Source organism: Grampus griseus (assembly GCF_964374135.1).
Source record: "Grampus griseus genome assembly, chromosome: 14".
Lineage (NCBI taxonomy): Eukaryota > Metazoa > Chordata > Mammalia > Artiodactyla > Delphinidae > Grampus > Grampus griseus.
In genome coordinates this window covers 6,334,500-6,348,533 of record NC_139008.1, presented here as the reverse complement: position 1 = coordinate 6,348,533, position 14,034 = coordinate 6,334,500, and the positions used below count along the sequence as shown (strand labels likewise).

The window sequence follows — 14,034 nt, the reverse complement described above, 5'->3', positions numbered from 1 at the left end:
TCTTGTTGAAACCTGCACATGTGATCTAGTCCTGTGTAACCAGAGTGTTTCAGGGACAACCAACAAGTTTTATTTTGAAAAAGGAGCCCATTCATTGACTGGATTGGATGCTCTTCTCTACTGCATGACACTAACTCTACCAAATGTTAGGAGCAGTTTTTAAATGGAGCTGATAGGAAGAGGCCTTTAGTAGAAGTCAGTGTCACCTGTGAGCACCTGCCACATACCTGGTGGGAGGGACCCGAGGATTGAGTGGCTGAAGATTACACTGAGCCAGGTTCTCTGTCTGCTTGGCAGAGAAACTGTGGATTATGTAAAAAACAAAACCTCTGAAGTTCTTAAAACTCAACAGAAATGGAAGACATTTCAGCTGTGTTTGTGCGCTTCCTTCTCCCTTTATCCTTTCTCACCTTCAGTTCTTCTGAAAGTCCCCAGGGCTGCCCAACACTGGCCTGAGTGCATGGATCTCATTGGTAAAGTGCAGTAAGTCCCAACTGTCTCTACTGCCCTCGTTTATTTCCTTGGGAGCTTGTCATGCAGCATGAAATTGTTACCATGATAATTTGTCATCTTTGGGTTCAGGCTTTCTTGAGAAGGCAGCTGTTAAAATCCATAGCTGCCACTGGAAATCGTAATGCATGAAAATATCTATTCTTCCTTCCGCTGATTCAAGTCCAAGTGGGCGTATGCCTTATGCAGGCGTTTTGCTGGTCTAGAAGCCATGCATGCAGGTCGTTTCTTGGAGGCAGTCTCCCAGTGGAGGGAATGAGATAGTCAACCGAGCTCAGTATGGAGCATACCTCTGGAGTCTCTGGGATAATGGAGCCCTACAGAGAGGCGACTAAAGAGAGAAGTGGCTGTAAGCTTCCATACCAACAAAGGACAGACCTGGGAAGCTGGAAGATGATCCCCAGGAAAAGTAGGATGGAAAGTCCTAGGAATTTTGATTTGTCTCTGGCCCCTCATGGTGCCTTGTCTGGGCACCTTTAAGTGGGGTCATGCCACAACCCCCAGTTTACAGATGTAGAAACTGAGGTTCAGGGACTGCAAGTGGCTTCCCAACAGCTATTGATGACAACGTGTCATATGTATGCTAACATGAAGGTAGATTGGCAAGTCTTCTGCTCTGAAATGCCAGTATGCAATGTTTGCTGTTTTGTGATAAGGGTCACTATGGGAAATAGTGAGACCTGAGGCTGCAGCAGCAACTTGGTTACAATTCTGACTCCTACCTCCATGGCTATCCCTGCCCAGGAGCTCCCCCATGGGTCTTCAGAACCAAGGACTCTATCTCACCTCACCAGGAATAAAGACAGGTGCAGGTCATGAGGACACTAGGGTCTTGTGTGTAGGATCCACCTCTGTATGTTCCCAACTGAGAGGGACACAAAATACATCCCACATGGGATGACTGGGGTGTCATCTGATAACTTCTGACAACTTAGTTCACTCAACTAAACCCACAGCCTTTCTTATTCTTCTTAAAAACAAAACCCTTGCAGAAAATACAAGCTTTCATCTTCCTCCAAAATATGCACTCGGCTAAGATAATTTTCTCACTAAGCCTTATTTAACCATCACCTGCCCTATTCACCTCAGGACCTGGTCCAGCTGGTTGGAATCTATCCCAATGGCGATAGGCTAGTCATTTCCCTGGAATAAAATGTAGCCAGTGCCACGTCCTAACCAATACAAATGGCCTTACTCTGCACAGGGGAAAAATAGACGGCATGATCTTTGTGTCCCTTCATTCCACAGCAGGGAACACCTAACGTGAAAAGTCTTACCTACTAAGATTGTAAAGGAAGACATGTGTGCCTGAAGGTCACCCCACACCCATGTCTCTCATCTACTCATCTGTGTACTAATGGGCTTGGCATGTACTTTCAAAGCTCTGTTCTCATGCTTAGCGTGCAGATATGACTAAGACCCAGACAGTATTCAGTTGAAGAGAGAGACAAACAGGTAGTTATAGTACAGCCAAGGTGAACTAATTATACAGGTAAGAGAACACAGTTCCCTCATCAGGTGTAAATGTCTTCTCAGTCCTTTGCACTCAAAGTTGAACCTCAAATAGCATTCTGGGCAGCATTAGGCACAGATATCAGTATAGATGAAGCATCCTGGTCTTATTTTCCTGTCCTTTTATATTGTTAGCCCAAGTAACTCCTCTTCTGGGAAGCCTATCTAGACTTCCACAGCTGAGAGAAGTGCTCAAGGTATGAAGAGGCAGTGTTACTCTGGAAGGATTTGTGCCTCACATTCAAATTTCACAATCTGGAGTGGGCAGACAATGAAAGCAAGATTATGTGTTTGTAACTCTGCTCCTAAGCCTTCACGCTTCTCAGAAGGGAAAAACTTGATCTTGCCATTTGGGGGTAACCAGGTGGTATTTAAGTTTTGGCAGCTGGGAGAGGGAAATAGCCAACTTTTCTTAGTCTCCTGGTTTGCAGGTGATGCTGAGTGACAGGACATTCTGTCCTGGCCTTAGAGGAGGTGGGCACCTCACCCCAGTGTCACTGTATGTTGGTTGGGATCCATGCCTGCTGTGTTCAGGCCACGTGCCAAGACAAATTATAAAGAAGTCAAAATCCTTGCTCTCATGAAGCCTACACTTAAAAGGGAGAGAAACATAAATAATTTCACAAATATTGAATTATATCTGTGACATGTGCTAGAAAATAAGCTCCTTTAGCATTGATACAGTTGACCTTTCTTTTTTTAAAATTCCATTCTCCTTGAAAGATGTGAAGAGATGAGAATCGACAGGACTTGATGCATTGGAAGCGTGTGACCTCGGGCATCCCTGGGTCTGTTTCCTCATCTGTCTGTGAGGAAAATTGACCAGAATTGACCTATGAGGACCTTATCCAAATTGCGAGACCCCTTGATGGCCTGCTTCTCAACTTCTGTGACCCTGCCCCCTCCTTTATTCTCTTTCCCTTACATGCCATTGAGGGTCCCCAGGTCCCCCAGCCTAGTCAGGAACCAAGAGTTCCTGAGGGCAAGATGGAGAGCCAAGATGGAATAGGATGGACCTGGGAGAAGACAACCAACCATTTAGGTCTTGAGCTCTAAATTCTAGAGTGGTTTCTCAACTGGGGCTGCAGAGAGAGACACAACACACCACACACACACACACACACACACACACACACACACACACACACACACATGCACACCCCCCCCCCCCCACACACACACAGAGCAAGACCTAACCTCAGGCAAGGAGAGATAAATTTCTTGTTCTGAATAGTTGGCCTACATTAAGTGATTCAATCTATCCAACAACCCCATGAGATAGGTATTGTATGGTTCCTATTTTAAAGATGAGCAACAAACGGGGGCACAGAATGGTTGAGTGACCCTCCAAGCACTCATCACCAATTCCTACAGAGCTGGGATTCAGATTCAGTTCATCTAGGTTTAGAACCTGAAGTCTTTACTGTCGCTAGTCTCAGCTTTGCCCTGGAATTAGTGGGGGAACTAGCTCTAGAGCCCAGGTCTTCTGAGAGGGTAGTGACCAGTGTTCTGCCCCGACACAGAGACGAGGTAAGTCTCCCTAGCAAGCCCGTCGATGAGAACTGGGGTGAGGTAGGAGGATATGTTCTCTGCCCCACATGCACTGCACCACGGAGAAAGCCCCCTATCCTGAGGCAGAAGCTCTTCCCTAGACTTCACAGCAAGGGGAAGAGGAGGAGGTCTTCTCATGGCTGCTCAGTTTCTACTCCATCCTGGAGGGTCTCTTTCTTGATAAACTAACCACTAACATCTCTACCACCCTGTACACTTGATAAAGTTCTTTCATATCTCTCTTAATCGATCCTCAGGAAAACTCTGTGAGATAAGCAGTGTTGGGATTATTTACATCCCACTTTACAGGTGTGGAAACAGAAGTTCAGTATGGGAAAGAGTTTTGCCCAAGCAATTCAACCATGAATCCACTCATGCCAGGCTGCTGTTCCTGTGGACACTTTCCCCTCCCTACTCAGTCTCTGACTTGGAGTCACTGTGCCTCCCTTCTCTGCCCCCACCCTGCATTGTGTGCCTGCCCACCTTCTGTCACCCCACCCCCCAATGACTTTAGGACTGGATTATCCAGGAAGGGAAGGCAAGGCAGGAGAGGAAAAATGGAGGGAGGGGGCAGAAAAGGGAAAGGAAGAGCCCTGGGCAGCTTCTGATACCAACTGAAACTGATCAGTGCTTGTAGCCTTTCTGCCTGAACAACTGACCAATTAACCATCTTTTATTCCACATTCACTGTGGTTAAGACAGTTGGGAGTTGAGGATGGAATGCAAAGAGGTGTGAAAAACATCTTTCCTGCCTTCCAGAAACATCAGGGGAGATGAGATGAAAACATTAAATCAAATAAATAATATAAGTTTCTCAGTTGAGTGTTACAAAAAATATGTGCTCCAAAAAAGGTAGGTATAAACTACGAATATACTTTCTAAGCAATAGGCAAAGTCGCAGTGGATTGGCTCTTACCTATTGAATAGGAGTCAAATTGGAGTTTTGATAAAGGCCCCAACCAACCAGTGATTTTGATGGTCAAAAGCAAGTAGTCACTGAATCTCCCTGATTCAGTTGTATACATTCCCCCCCTAATGTGCACAAAGGCATCAGATTATACTTTTGTAAAGAGATGTTTATTGACTTTCTCAATATAATATTTAATTTAGAATATTCAAAATAAAATCTGTGATATGAACGTCACTACTTCAGTCATCACTATCATTCTTATTTTCATTAGAGTTTGTTGAGAAATTTTCATTCTGATCAGTGCTCAGGAGGAGTAGATGGTCCTAAGTGGGGTGTGGTGGGGTGGAGATAGTTCTGTGAGAACCAGATAAGCTGAGTTTGCATATCTGGCATTTATTAATCACCTCTTTTATATGACACAATATATAACACTCCAGGTAGACAGTGAGAAAGCTAAATGAATGTGCAGAGTCTCTAGTCATCCATCAATCGCAGGAGGGGAATCCAATATTCATTTCTGTGTTTTATCACAAAGTAAATCAAGGCCTCTGTTGTCCTGGGACGCAGCTTCCTTGAAGAACAAAGCGCAAGTCCTTAGGGAAAGTCAGGCTCCAGTTAAGGTCCCATCTCTGGGCTCAACCTTTAGAATAATGGGTTTTTCTAGTTGAAGAAGTACCTGACGCCTTAATTTCAGGTGCCTCTGCAACAGTTAAACAAACACGTGAGAATCGAATAATGAAGCAAGGCCAGCAAGAGAAACAAAGTATTGATATAAAAGATACATTATGGACAATAATGCTTTACAAACATATAACAGCTAGTTTTAGCATCGTATACCTTTGATTCTTTTCTAAAAACTACAAATTCCATGTATTTAATAGATACAGGGATGGTCAGCTTATCTGTTTTTCATAGGGTGAACTTTAATAGTCGTGTCTTTCAAGGAACTGGCCACATTTATGTATAAACTATATGGAGTAAAGTTGTTTGCCGCATTCCCTTATTATCTTTTTTATTAAATTAAAATTTCCACCTATTGAGACATAACTGTCTTACAGGAGTGCATAAGTTTAAGGTGCACAGCATAATGATTTGACGTACATATATCGTGAAATTATCACCACAGTAAGTTTCATTAACATCCATCCGCTCATGGATATGAAGAAAAAATATTGTTTCCTTCAGGTGATATAGCTCTCAGGATCTACTCTCTTAACAGCTTTCCTGTACACCATACAGAAAGGTTAATAGAGCCATCATGTTGTACGTGGCATCTCTAGTACTTATGTGTCTTATAAATGGAAGTTGGTAGCTTCATCCAATCTACCCTCCTTATCTTTGATTGTTTATACTTATTCTTTAAGTTATATCAAGATGAGATAGTGAAAGCATTCATCCATCATTCTTTCCACAAAATATCTATTGAGTGCTTATTTCATACCAGGCTAGAGACAAAAATCTGGTTGGCTTGTGTTCTTTTTTTGATTTAAATTTTAGGTACAAAGGATGAGGTTTTTAAATTTACCAGATTCTTAGGCATTATGGCCAACTATCTTGAGCCATGTAAAGATAATTTTGTGTCCATTGAAACTTGCAAGGTAATCCTAGTAGGAATCACACGTTAGTTACATCGGCCTTCCTCAGCTTCTGCAGAGTCCAGTCACCTCTCCCAGTAGAACCCATCCAGTTTCATGATCGGAAGAGGTCATTGTGAAGCATTATGCCTGTTTTTTTTGTTTTTTTTTTTAACATTTCCTGTCTCCCAAATGCAGTGCAAATGGTGAACTTCTGACGACCTACAGTGTTTGTTCCAGTACTTTTAGCCCTTTTCTCACCCAGTCACTCCTTCAGTGTTGGGGGAACCAACAGAGTGACCTTCTAATCTCAGTTGACTGAAGGGCAAACAAATTGTCATGGAGGAGAGAAGCCCCAGCCTGTGGATGGTTGGGTGGAGCTTCAGGGAGTATCTGCCCTTCCCAGGTGCGCCAGAGGCTCCCTTTCTCTCAGGGCTGAGTCCCCTGTCTGTACACACCTACAGGACGGCCACACAGACTCCCACAAGTAAAACGGAAACCGTCTCTATCCTCCTCTTCCCTGAGAAAGCCTACCCAAGGGGAGGAGCTGCTGGTTAAATGTGTGACTCCTAGAAATAAACCTTCTTATAGGGCCGTGTTTGAGACGAAAAAATGGTAACTGTTCTTTGTGTGCTTCAGGAGAGATTCCAGATCTTTCTATAAATGTAACACCTTGTTATTTTAAAATTTCAAATGACATGCATATATGTCCCCCGCAGATAGACATACACACGTACACCAGGCATGTACACAAATGTCATTTGTTAAATTTCAGAAGTTCAAATGGTTCACAATTTGTATCCAAGAACTCTAATCAACGGCACATCTAACTCCCTAAGCATTTGCTGGGTGACTGGGAGGCGTCGTTCAGAGTTTACGAAAGGAATAAAATGAGAGGCTACAGTTCAAGACGTTCATAGGTATAAAGAAAACATAGGAACCAAACTGGGTGGTTCCATGACAAAGTGTTAAGTTAGGTCGTGGGAACCGTGATGCCAGCCTGTGGTGACTGATACAGAGCAGAGGGGAGAGTGGGCTGTGGACTGGGTGGGGGAGGCTCCATGAAGGGGCTCAGGATTGAACTAGAACTTGAAGGGGGAAGAACAGAATCGGGGGGGTGGTGGGCGGGGAAGAGCACACATAGAGTTATTATTAGAATGTAAAGGGAGCCCATCTTGATGGCAGCAGGACCCCTGGAACGTGAGGGGGCTGTGGGAGTCCTTCACATCTGGCAGAAATGCTTTCCATCAGGGGTTCTCACCGTGGCTACACAGGAGAATCCGCGGGAGTGGTTTGAATGCCACACTCCGGGCGAATTATTTTAGAATAAATGAGATGACCTAGGCATCAGGATTTTTTAAAGCACCACAGTAATTTCATTATACAAGCAGAGGCTGAGAACCACTGCCAGGAGAGCTTCTGTAAGTTCCGGTGGAGAAGAGCATCACTGAAGAGCCATGACTTTGCAGTGTGTGCTCTCATGACGGTGCACACACTTCCCTTCATTCCAGTGGACTTGAAATGAAATTTAAAACATGGCTGAGGTTCAAAAGACTGCCAAGAATCATGTCATGCTAACTGCATTGACTCTAGATGACCTTTATGGTTGGGTCATTACAAAGCCACAGGCTTAGCCATCCAGAGCCGAAGGACACTTAAAGGTCACAGATGGCTCCAAATACATTCATGTCCAATATGACAAATTATTCCTTAAATAGAACACATTCATATATGTGTGTGTATGTGTGTGTGTGTGCATCAATATATATGATATCTATCTATCTATATCAGTTTTAAAAACTCACAATAAACACAATTAATGCAGCTAGGTAACTGTCTGACCTGTGTTTCTTTGCAAGGTTTGAAGGAGAGGTTCTGCAGGACTTTGATAACAGCAAGTTTCATGTTCATGATACCAAGTCTCATACCAATGCAGTTTCGGGGTCCAGTTCCAAAAGGCATGTATGTGTAAGGATTTCTGCTCTCCTTGTTCTCCTTACTGAACCTGGTTCCACAACAGTAAATGAAACAAATTAATGAAACAGAAAACCCACAAGAGCTCAAAGTCTGAGGCTTAACTTAAACACTCAACTAGTAGCATTAGGGATGCCTGTGTGAGCTAGTCATTGAATCCTGCTGTGGTGATTTTGCTATGAGAAAGGTAAACTCCAGATCCTTCCCATTCCCCGGACCCTATAGGAGCTTTCAGTCCTGTTGAGGAGATGAGATGAATGCTGTTTAAAAACAAATTTCTCTCTAAACACTAAATTTACATTCAGGCAGTGAGATGTTCATGCTCTGAACTGATTGAAGGAAACGTGGGTTCCTGCCTCCACGCACACTTATGTCGGTCATGTGCTCATGGGGGAAGGCAGCAGGAGAATCAGCTCCCAGGATTTAAATTGTCATTTCCCCCTTGTATTCCCTTCCTTCCCGTCCCCTTGTGTCTGTCTGTCTGTCTGTCTCCCCCACAGCACAGAATGCTTAGGTCACATTTCCATAACTATATGACGCTACTATAGAATAACCACTGATTTCCTTGTCTATCTGTTCCACTAACCTATAAATTCCTTGATGGTTAGACCTCTGTTTTATTCAACTTTGACTCCTCAGTATTTGAATATATTAAGGAAAAATATGGAATTGTGGAAAGTGATAATAGCATTGCGATTATGTATATTTTAAAGAGTCCCTACTTTGCAAAACATTTTGGAATATTTACAGACACTGTGACCTCAAATAATATGGGTAGATGGAGGAGGGTAGCAGTAGCATGTGGATGGAGCAGAGACATGGGATGGTTGTTGGGCAGGGAATGGGCACATACAGATACATCAAAAGTCTTCCACAGGCTAGTGCCTATAGAATATACTTGTGCATATGCCAAAAATTCTCCATGATAGGCTTTTTTGTAAACATTTGGATTTCTCGCTGCCTGGCCGAGTCCCTGACACGCAGGTGAGGACTAACTCTCTGCTTGACGACTGAATGAATCAAAAACGAACTGGGAGATGAGGATTGACATAAATACACTACCATGTGTAAAACAGATAGCTAGTGGCAACCTGCGGTATAGCACAGGGAGCTCAGCTCTGTGCTCTGTGATGACCTAGATGGGTGGGATGGGGGGGAGGGAGGTCCAAGAGGGAGGGGATATAGGTATACATACAGCTGATTCACTTTGCTGTACAGCAGAAACTAACACAACATTGTAAAGCAACTATACGCCAATAAAAAATAAATAAAGTGAACCAAAATGAACAACAGCAAAAAAGAAATAACGGTGAGTGGTCTCTGGTCTTAGGCTCGTGAAGCTGCAGGAGAGGGAGTTACTGAGCTTCAGGGAAACACAGAGGTTCCCTGGGCCAGAAAACAGAGGACTTGGTCCACTCCAACTTCCTGTTTCAAGAAGTGCTATGTGTAGAGGTGATGCTGGCACTCAGGACACTAGGGCGAACGAGATAAAGTCCTTGCCATCAGGGAGCTTATAGTCAGGGGCTCATAAAAGTCTAGATCCCAGCTAGTGCCCTAAAATATTCATCTCAAATTTTGCTCACTGTACAATAAGTGGGAAAGCATCCACTCTTTCCAGAGTCCAATCTGTACCAAAGCCAGACCTTGACTCTGAATTCCCAAAGAGGATGCTCAACCCCTCCAAGGAGGAAATCTCAGACATCTAGAGAGCAGAGGACTTCTCTTTGGAAGGTCACCAAGTGCTGAGGTAGAAGGGACTGGTCCAGGTGTGCAGCCACAGACAGAACCAGGGCACCTGTGTGCACCTCGGTCCTCAGTGAGGCTGCCTGAACCATCAGGGATGAGACCTCTAGGTCCCCAGCCTGCACTCTCACAATAATGCTAGAGAAAATGTAGCCAGTGTTTAAAGAAATGGAAATGTGGGAACATTAGTGATGAATTCAAAGAGCTAAGGAGAAGGGACAGAAAAACTTAAAGGAAATAAAAGGCCTATACACCTAAAATAAGATAGTGGTTATGTAAATTACGGCATATGCATATAATCACTTATATAATTATATATATATAGAGATAGCTAGATAGATAGATACACACACAAATTCACATAGAATGTTGTTTATAGTTTACTGTGAAATCAAGTAAGCAGTTCAAAACCAAATTAAATATACTACCATTCTAGTTTAAAAAATCTATATATGCCTAGACAAATGTCCATGCGGACATACATCACATTATCAATGAGGCTTATCTTAAGGTATTAGGAATGTAGACAGCTATAATTCTTTTTTCTAATCCACAGTTTGTAAAATTTGATTCGCACAATGATCACTCTTATATTAAGAAAAAACATCAAACAATAAAAAGAGGCACAAATAAATGATGGTACAATCGCTCATTTGTCTCCTGCAGTAAGAGGCTTCTAATATGCTGGAACCACTCTGGATCAGAGAGGGTTCCCTTCCCTGGGTTCTCCTACCTTTCAGGACGGAACTCCTCAGGCTCTGGCCAGTGTTCCGGATCTCTGTGAATAGTGAAGAGTGGCACCATCACCACTGTCCCTTTGGGAATCAACACCCCATGGACTTCCACATCTTTCTTACAGACTCTCTCAAGTCTAGCAGTAAGTGGGAATAATCTGAGAGATTCATTCAACACCATGTCAAGATATTCCATCTGTTCCAGGGACTCATAGGTGGGAGGTGCCTGGAAGAAAGAAATAGATTTTGATAAATTGAGATTGGGATCAAACTTCAACCCAGTCTAAATAGTCCTATTGAAATGGTAGGAGCTCCAGAGAATAATTTCAACTGGTAAAGGACCTTAACATTTATAGATGTTATAATATCTATCATGTCGTTTGACCTGCTCAGTGGCCCACTGAGATGTGTGGAGTGGTTATGACTATACGAGAACATTGGGACAATCCCCTAAACAGGGCCTGAAATCCCGCACGTTATCATCTAGTGTATTTTCTTTCTCACGAGAACAAACATGACCAATAGACTATGACCCTTAGTCTCAAGTGAAATGTGCAAAGTCACTGTTTCCTTTCAAAAGAGAGGCCACACATCTGTACCAAGGGAAGAAATGTATAAGTGCAAATCCTCTACTCAACATAAAATTTTTACCTGAGAAATCTCGTTTACTCATTCTTTTGACTATACCTATAAAATCTGAAAATACTTTATGATGTTAAAACTCTATAAATAATTTAGGGAGAAACGAGTTCCTTTCTAAACCAAATACAAAAACAAAGAGCAAGATTGGGTGCTACAAGGAACACAATTTCAGATCCAGGGAAAGTTACAAGAGGATGAGAACCCTACCCTCAGCCACAGCCTCTGTTGCTGGAACAGTCTCCTATGGTCCCTTCAGGGGTGACTGTTAAGGTCTGAAGGTCTAAACAAACCACTCCAGCCCCAGAGGCCAGCTCTCCTCACACCACAAAGAATTCCACTCTTGGCAGAGATCTGAGACCAGTGGGGGTGACACGTGGCTGTCACGTGGGGTTATATTTAAGGGGCAACATTGTAGAGGGTAAGAGTTGGCTCAGGAGACAGACACCCTGGCACATAGGTTGGCGTTTTCACCACTAGGTACACGACTAGTATGTGAAAGTACTTCATCTCTCTGTCGCTCAGGTTTCTGAAACGTTACATGGAGATAATTAGAGTTGACACTTCATAGGCTTGTGTGGCAGACACACTCACTGCTCACCCAGTATCCACGTAGTCCCTGTATTTCCCAGCCCACTTGAAGTTACAGGAAACCAGCTTTGCCAATGGGCTGTGAACGGAGGCGATTATGTCAGTTCGGGGACAAATCATTTGAAAAGCCAGTGAGCAACGCTCGAGTCCCTTATTCCCCAGACAGCAGGAAGTCCTCATGTTCCAGATAAGGCAGCTACAGGAAGGTGGAGCCTCTTAGCCTGTACCCCCGAGTAACGCTGTGGAGCAGAGCTGCCCTCTCCCATCCTCCACTAACAATCCATGTTGGTCATGTAGATGTGGGTTAGAAGTAAACCTCTGCTATGAAAGCTCTGAGATTTGAGGGCTCATCTGCTACTGAGGCATAACTTAGCCTCTCCTGACTTATACAGAATTTTATGAAGATTAAATTCGTTTATAAATAGCATCTAGAACAGACACATATAGTAAAAAAGCAAATGTTGGCCAATACTGTCCTTGTCATTGTATTATTATAAAAGAGGAAGAAGACAATGCTTTAGCAATTCTCTCTTGCCTGGTGACCATCTTACTACAATGAAAAGAATTGCAATATGTGGTTTACCAGAGAAGACAGATCGTCTCTAATTTAGTTAGGCACTACAATCTATCCTTACCTTATATTTGAAGGACCCAGGACCCTGAAAGGTGATAAAATTTGTCCAAAACCACAGCCAGGACTCAAACTCACGTCCTCTGTTTCCTACTTTAAGCCCTTTGTTGTTACGAGGCCCCTCCTAGTCTGCAGTGTACCCAGGGCGGTAGACTGAATTAATGGTCCCAGTTCTCCAGCCCTTCCTGGGTCCATGCCCTTTGCCACCTACCTTTGTGGTTCCCTCCCATCCTGACTCTGGGGTTGGCCAGGTGGTTTGCTTTACACCAGTGGAAATCTGGCTAAGTGTGATGCTAGGAGAGGTTTGAAAATCACCCATATGATTGGATTTTTGGTTCTTGCCATCTACCATTGCCTTGAGAAGTAGACACGTGGAGATTGAGAGGCAGGAGAAGCAAGTGTGGAGTTGAGTCAGCCTAGCCAGCTTAGACAAGGCCAGCCTAGATCAGCCAAGAGCCAGAACCAAGCAAGTCCAGCCAATATCAGCAGATAACTATGTGGGCACTAGAGCAATAGATGCTTACTGTTAGATGCCACTGAGGTTTTGTGATTTATTTTATTTTTTTTTTGTGGTACGCGGGCCTCTCCTATTGCGGAGCACAGGCTCCAGACGCGCAGACTCAGCGGCCGTGGCTCACGGGCCCAGCCGCTCCGCGGTATGTGGGATCTTCCCGGACCGGGGCATGAACCCAAGTCCCCTGCCTTGGCAGGCGGACTCTCAACCACTGCGCCACCAGGGAAGCCCCGAGGTTTTGTGATCTTTATGTGGCATTATTGTGATAACTGATATGCCAGGACCAGCACTTGTTTCAAACCACTTATATTTCTGTCAGTAGTACGCATTATCTACGTTTTCCCCCTTTGTGCTTGACTCTTGAGGTCTTTCCTAAATAGCACAAGTGAAAACTTTGATACTTATGCTTTTTGCAAAAATCTCCTGAGAAGTGGCAAGGAGACATTCGTGCTAAGGCTTCACTTTCCCCCTCCCTCTGCAGGTATCATCACTCACCTTACTGGGGAGAGCTGCGTCAATCTCTTCCTGCAGCTTCTGCTGGATGTCAGGGTGAGTGGCCAATTCATAGAAAAGGAAGGAGAGAGCCTCAGCAGTGGGCTCATAGCCACCAAAAATAAAGATAATACCTTGGGCCACCATTTCTGGGTCAGACAGAGCTAAAAGGGGAGGAGAGACATTGTAGGTAAAGCATGTCAATATAAAACATCACAGGTTAGAGGATGAGAAATCCCAATGAGACTCCCAAATCCCTAGGGAAAAAAATGGAAAAGCAATTCAGAGCAAAACTGGGAGTGGTTTGCACTCTCATGTCTGTTTTACAGAGCCAGAAACAGGCAAAACTTTTCTTAATCCACTTTTTCCTCAAGGTCTGTACTATACTTGGCCCTCTGCTCCTGGTTATGCCACAGTCTCCACCAACACAGCTGAGTAATTTCAAGACATAGCATTTCTGTCTAACACGCACAGCATTATCAGTATGCCCCTTGGAGAATCCTAAATGCACTTTAGCTATAAACAGTATGGGGTAGCCATGTTTTTCCTTTAAAAAATTATATTATTCTAGCTAAAGTATAACATGAATTTTTTTGAGAAAGTTTGCAATACTAAGGCTGTACTGTAGGGAAAATTAATAGAAGACTTGGGGCACAAGT

General features: G+C 43.7%; 1 protein-coding gene across 1 annotated transcript in view; it reads right to left on the bottom strand.

Annotated features, from left to right (window-relative positions):
• Positions 1 to 5,088: 5,088 nt before the first annotated feature.
• Positions 5,089 to 14,034, bottom strand: part of LOC309832235 (uncharacterized protein) — an 85,366-nt gene continuing 76,420 nt past the window's right edge. Inside the window, exons 25-28 of the mRNA XM_082669860.1 lie at positions 13,379 to 13,539; positions 10,508 to 10,734; positions 7,986 to 8,062; positions 5,089 to 5,183 (exon numbers count right to left, since the gene is read on the bottom strand). Of these exons, the coding sequence (XP_082525986.1) occupies positions 5,119 to 5,183; positions 7,986 to 8,062; positions 10,508 to 10,734; positions 13,379 to 13,539 (530 nt within the window). The 3' untranslated portion in view covers positions 5,089 to 5,118. The remainder of the gene's footprint in view (positions 5,184 to 7,985; positions 8,063 to 10,507; positions 10,735 to 13,378; positions 13,540 to 14,034) is intronic.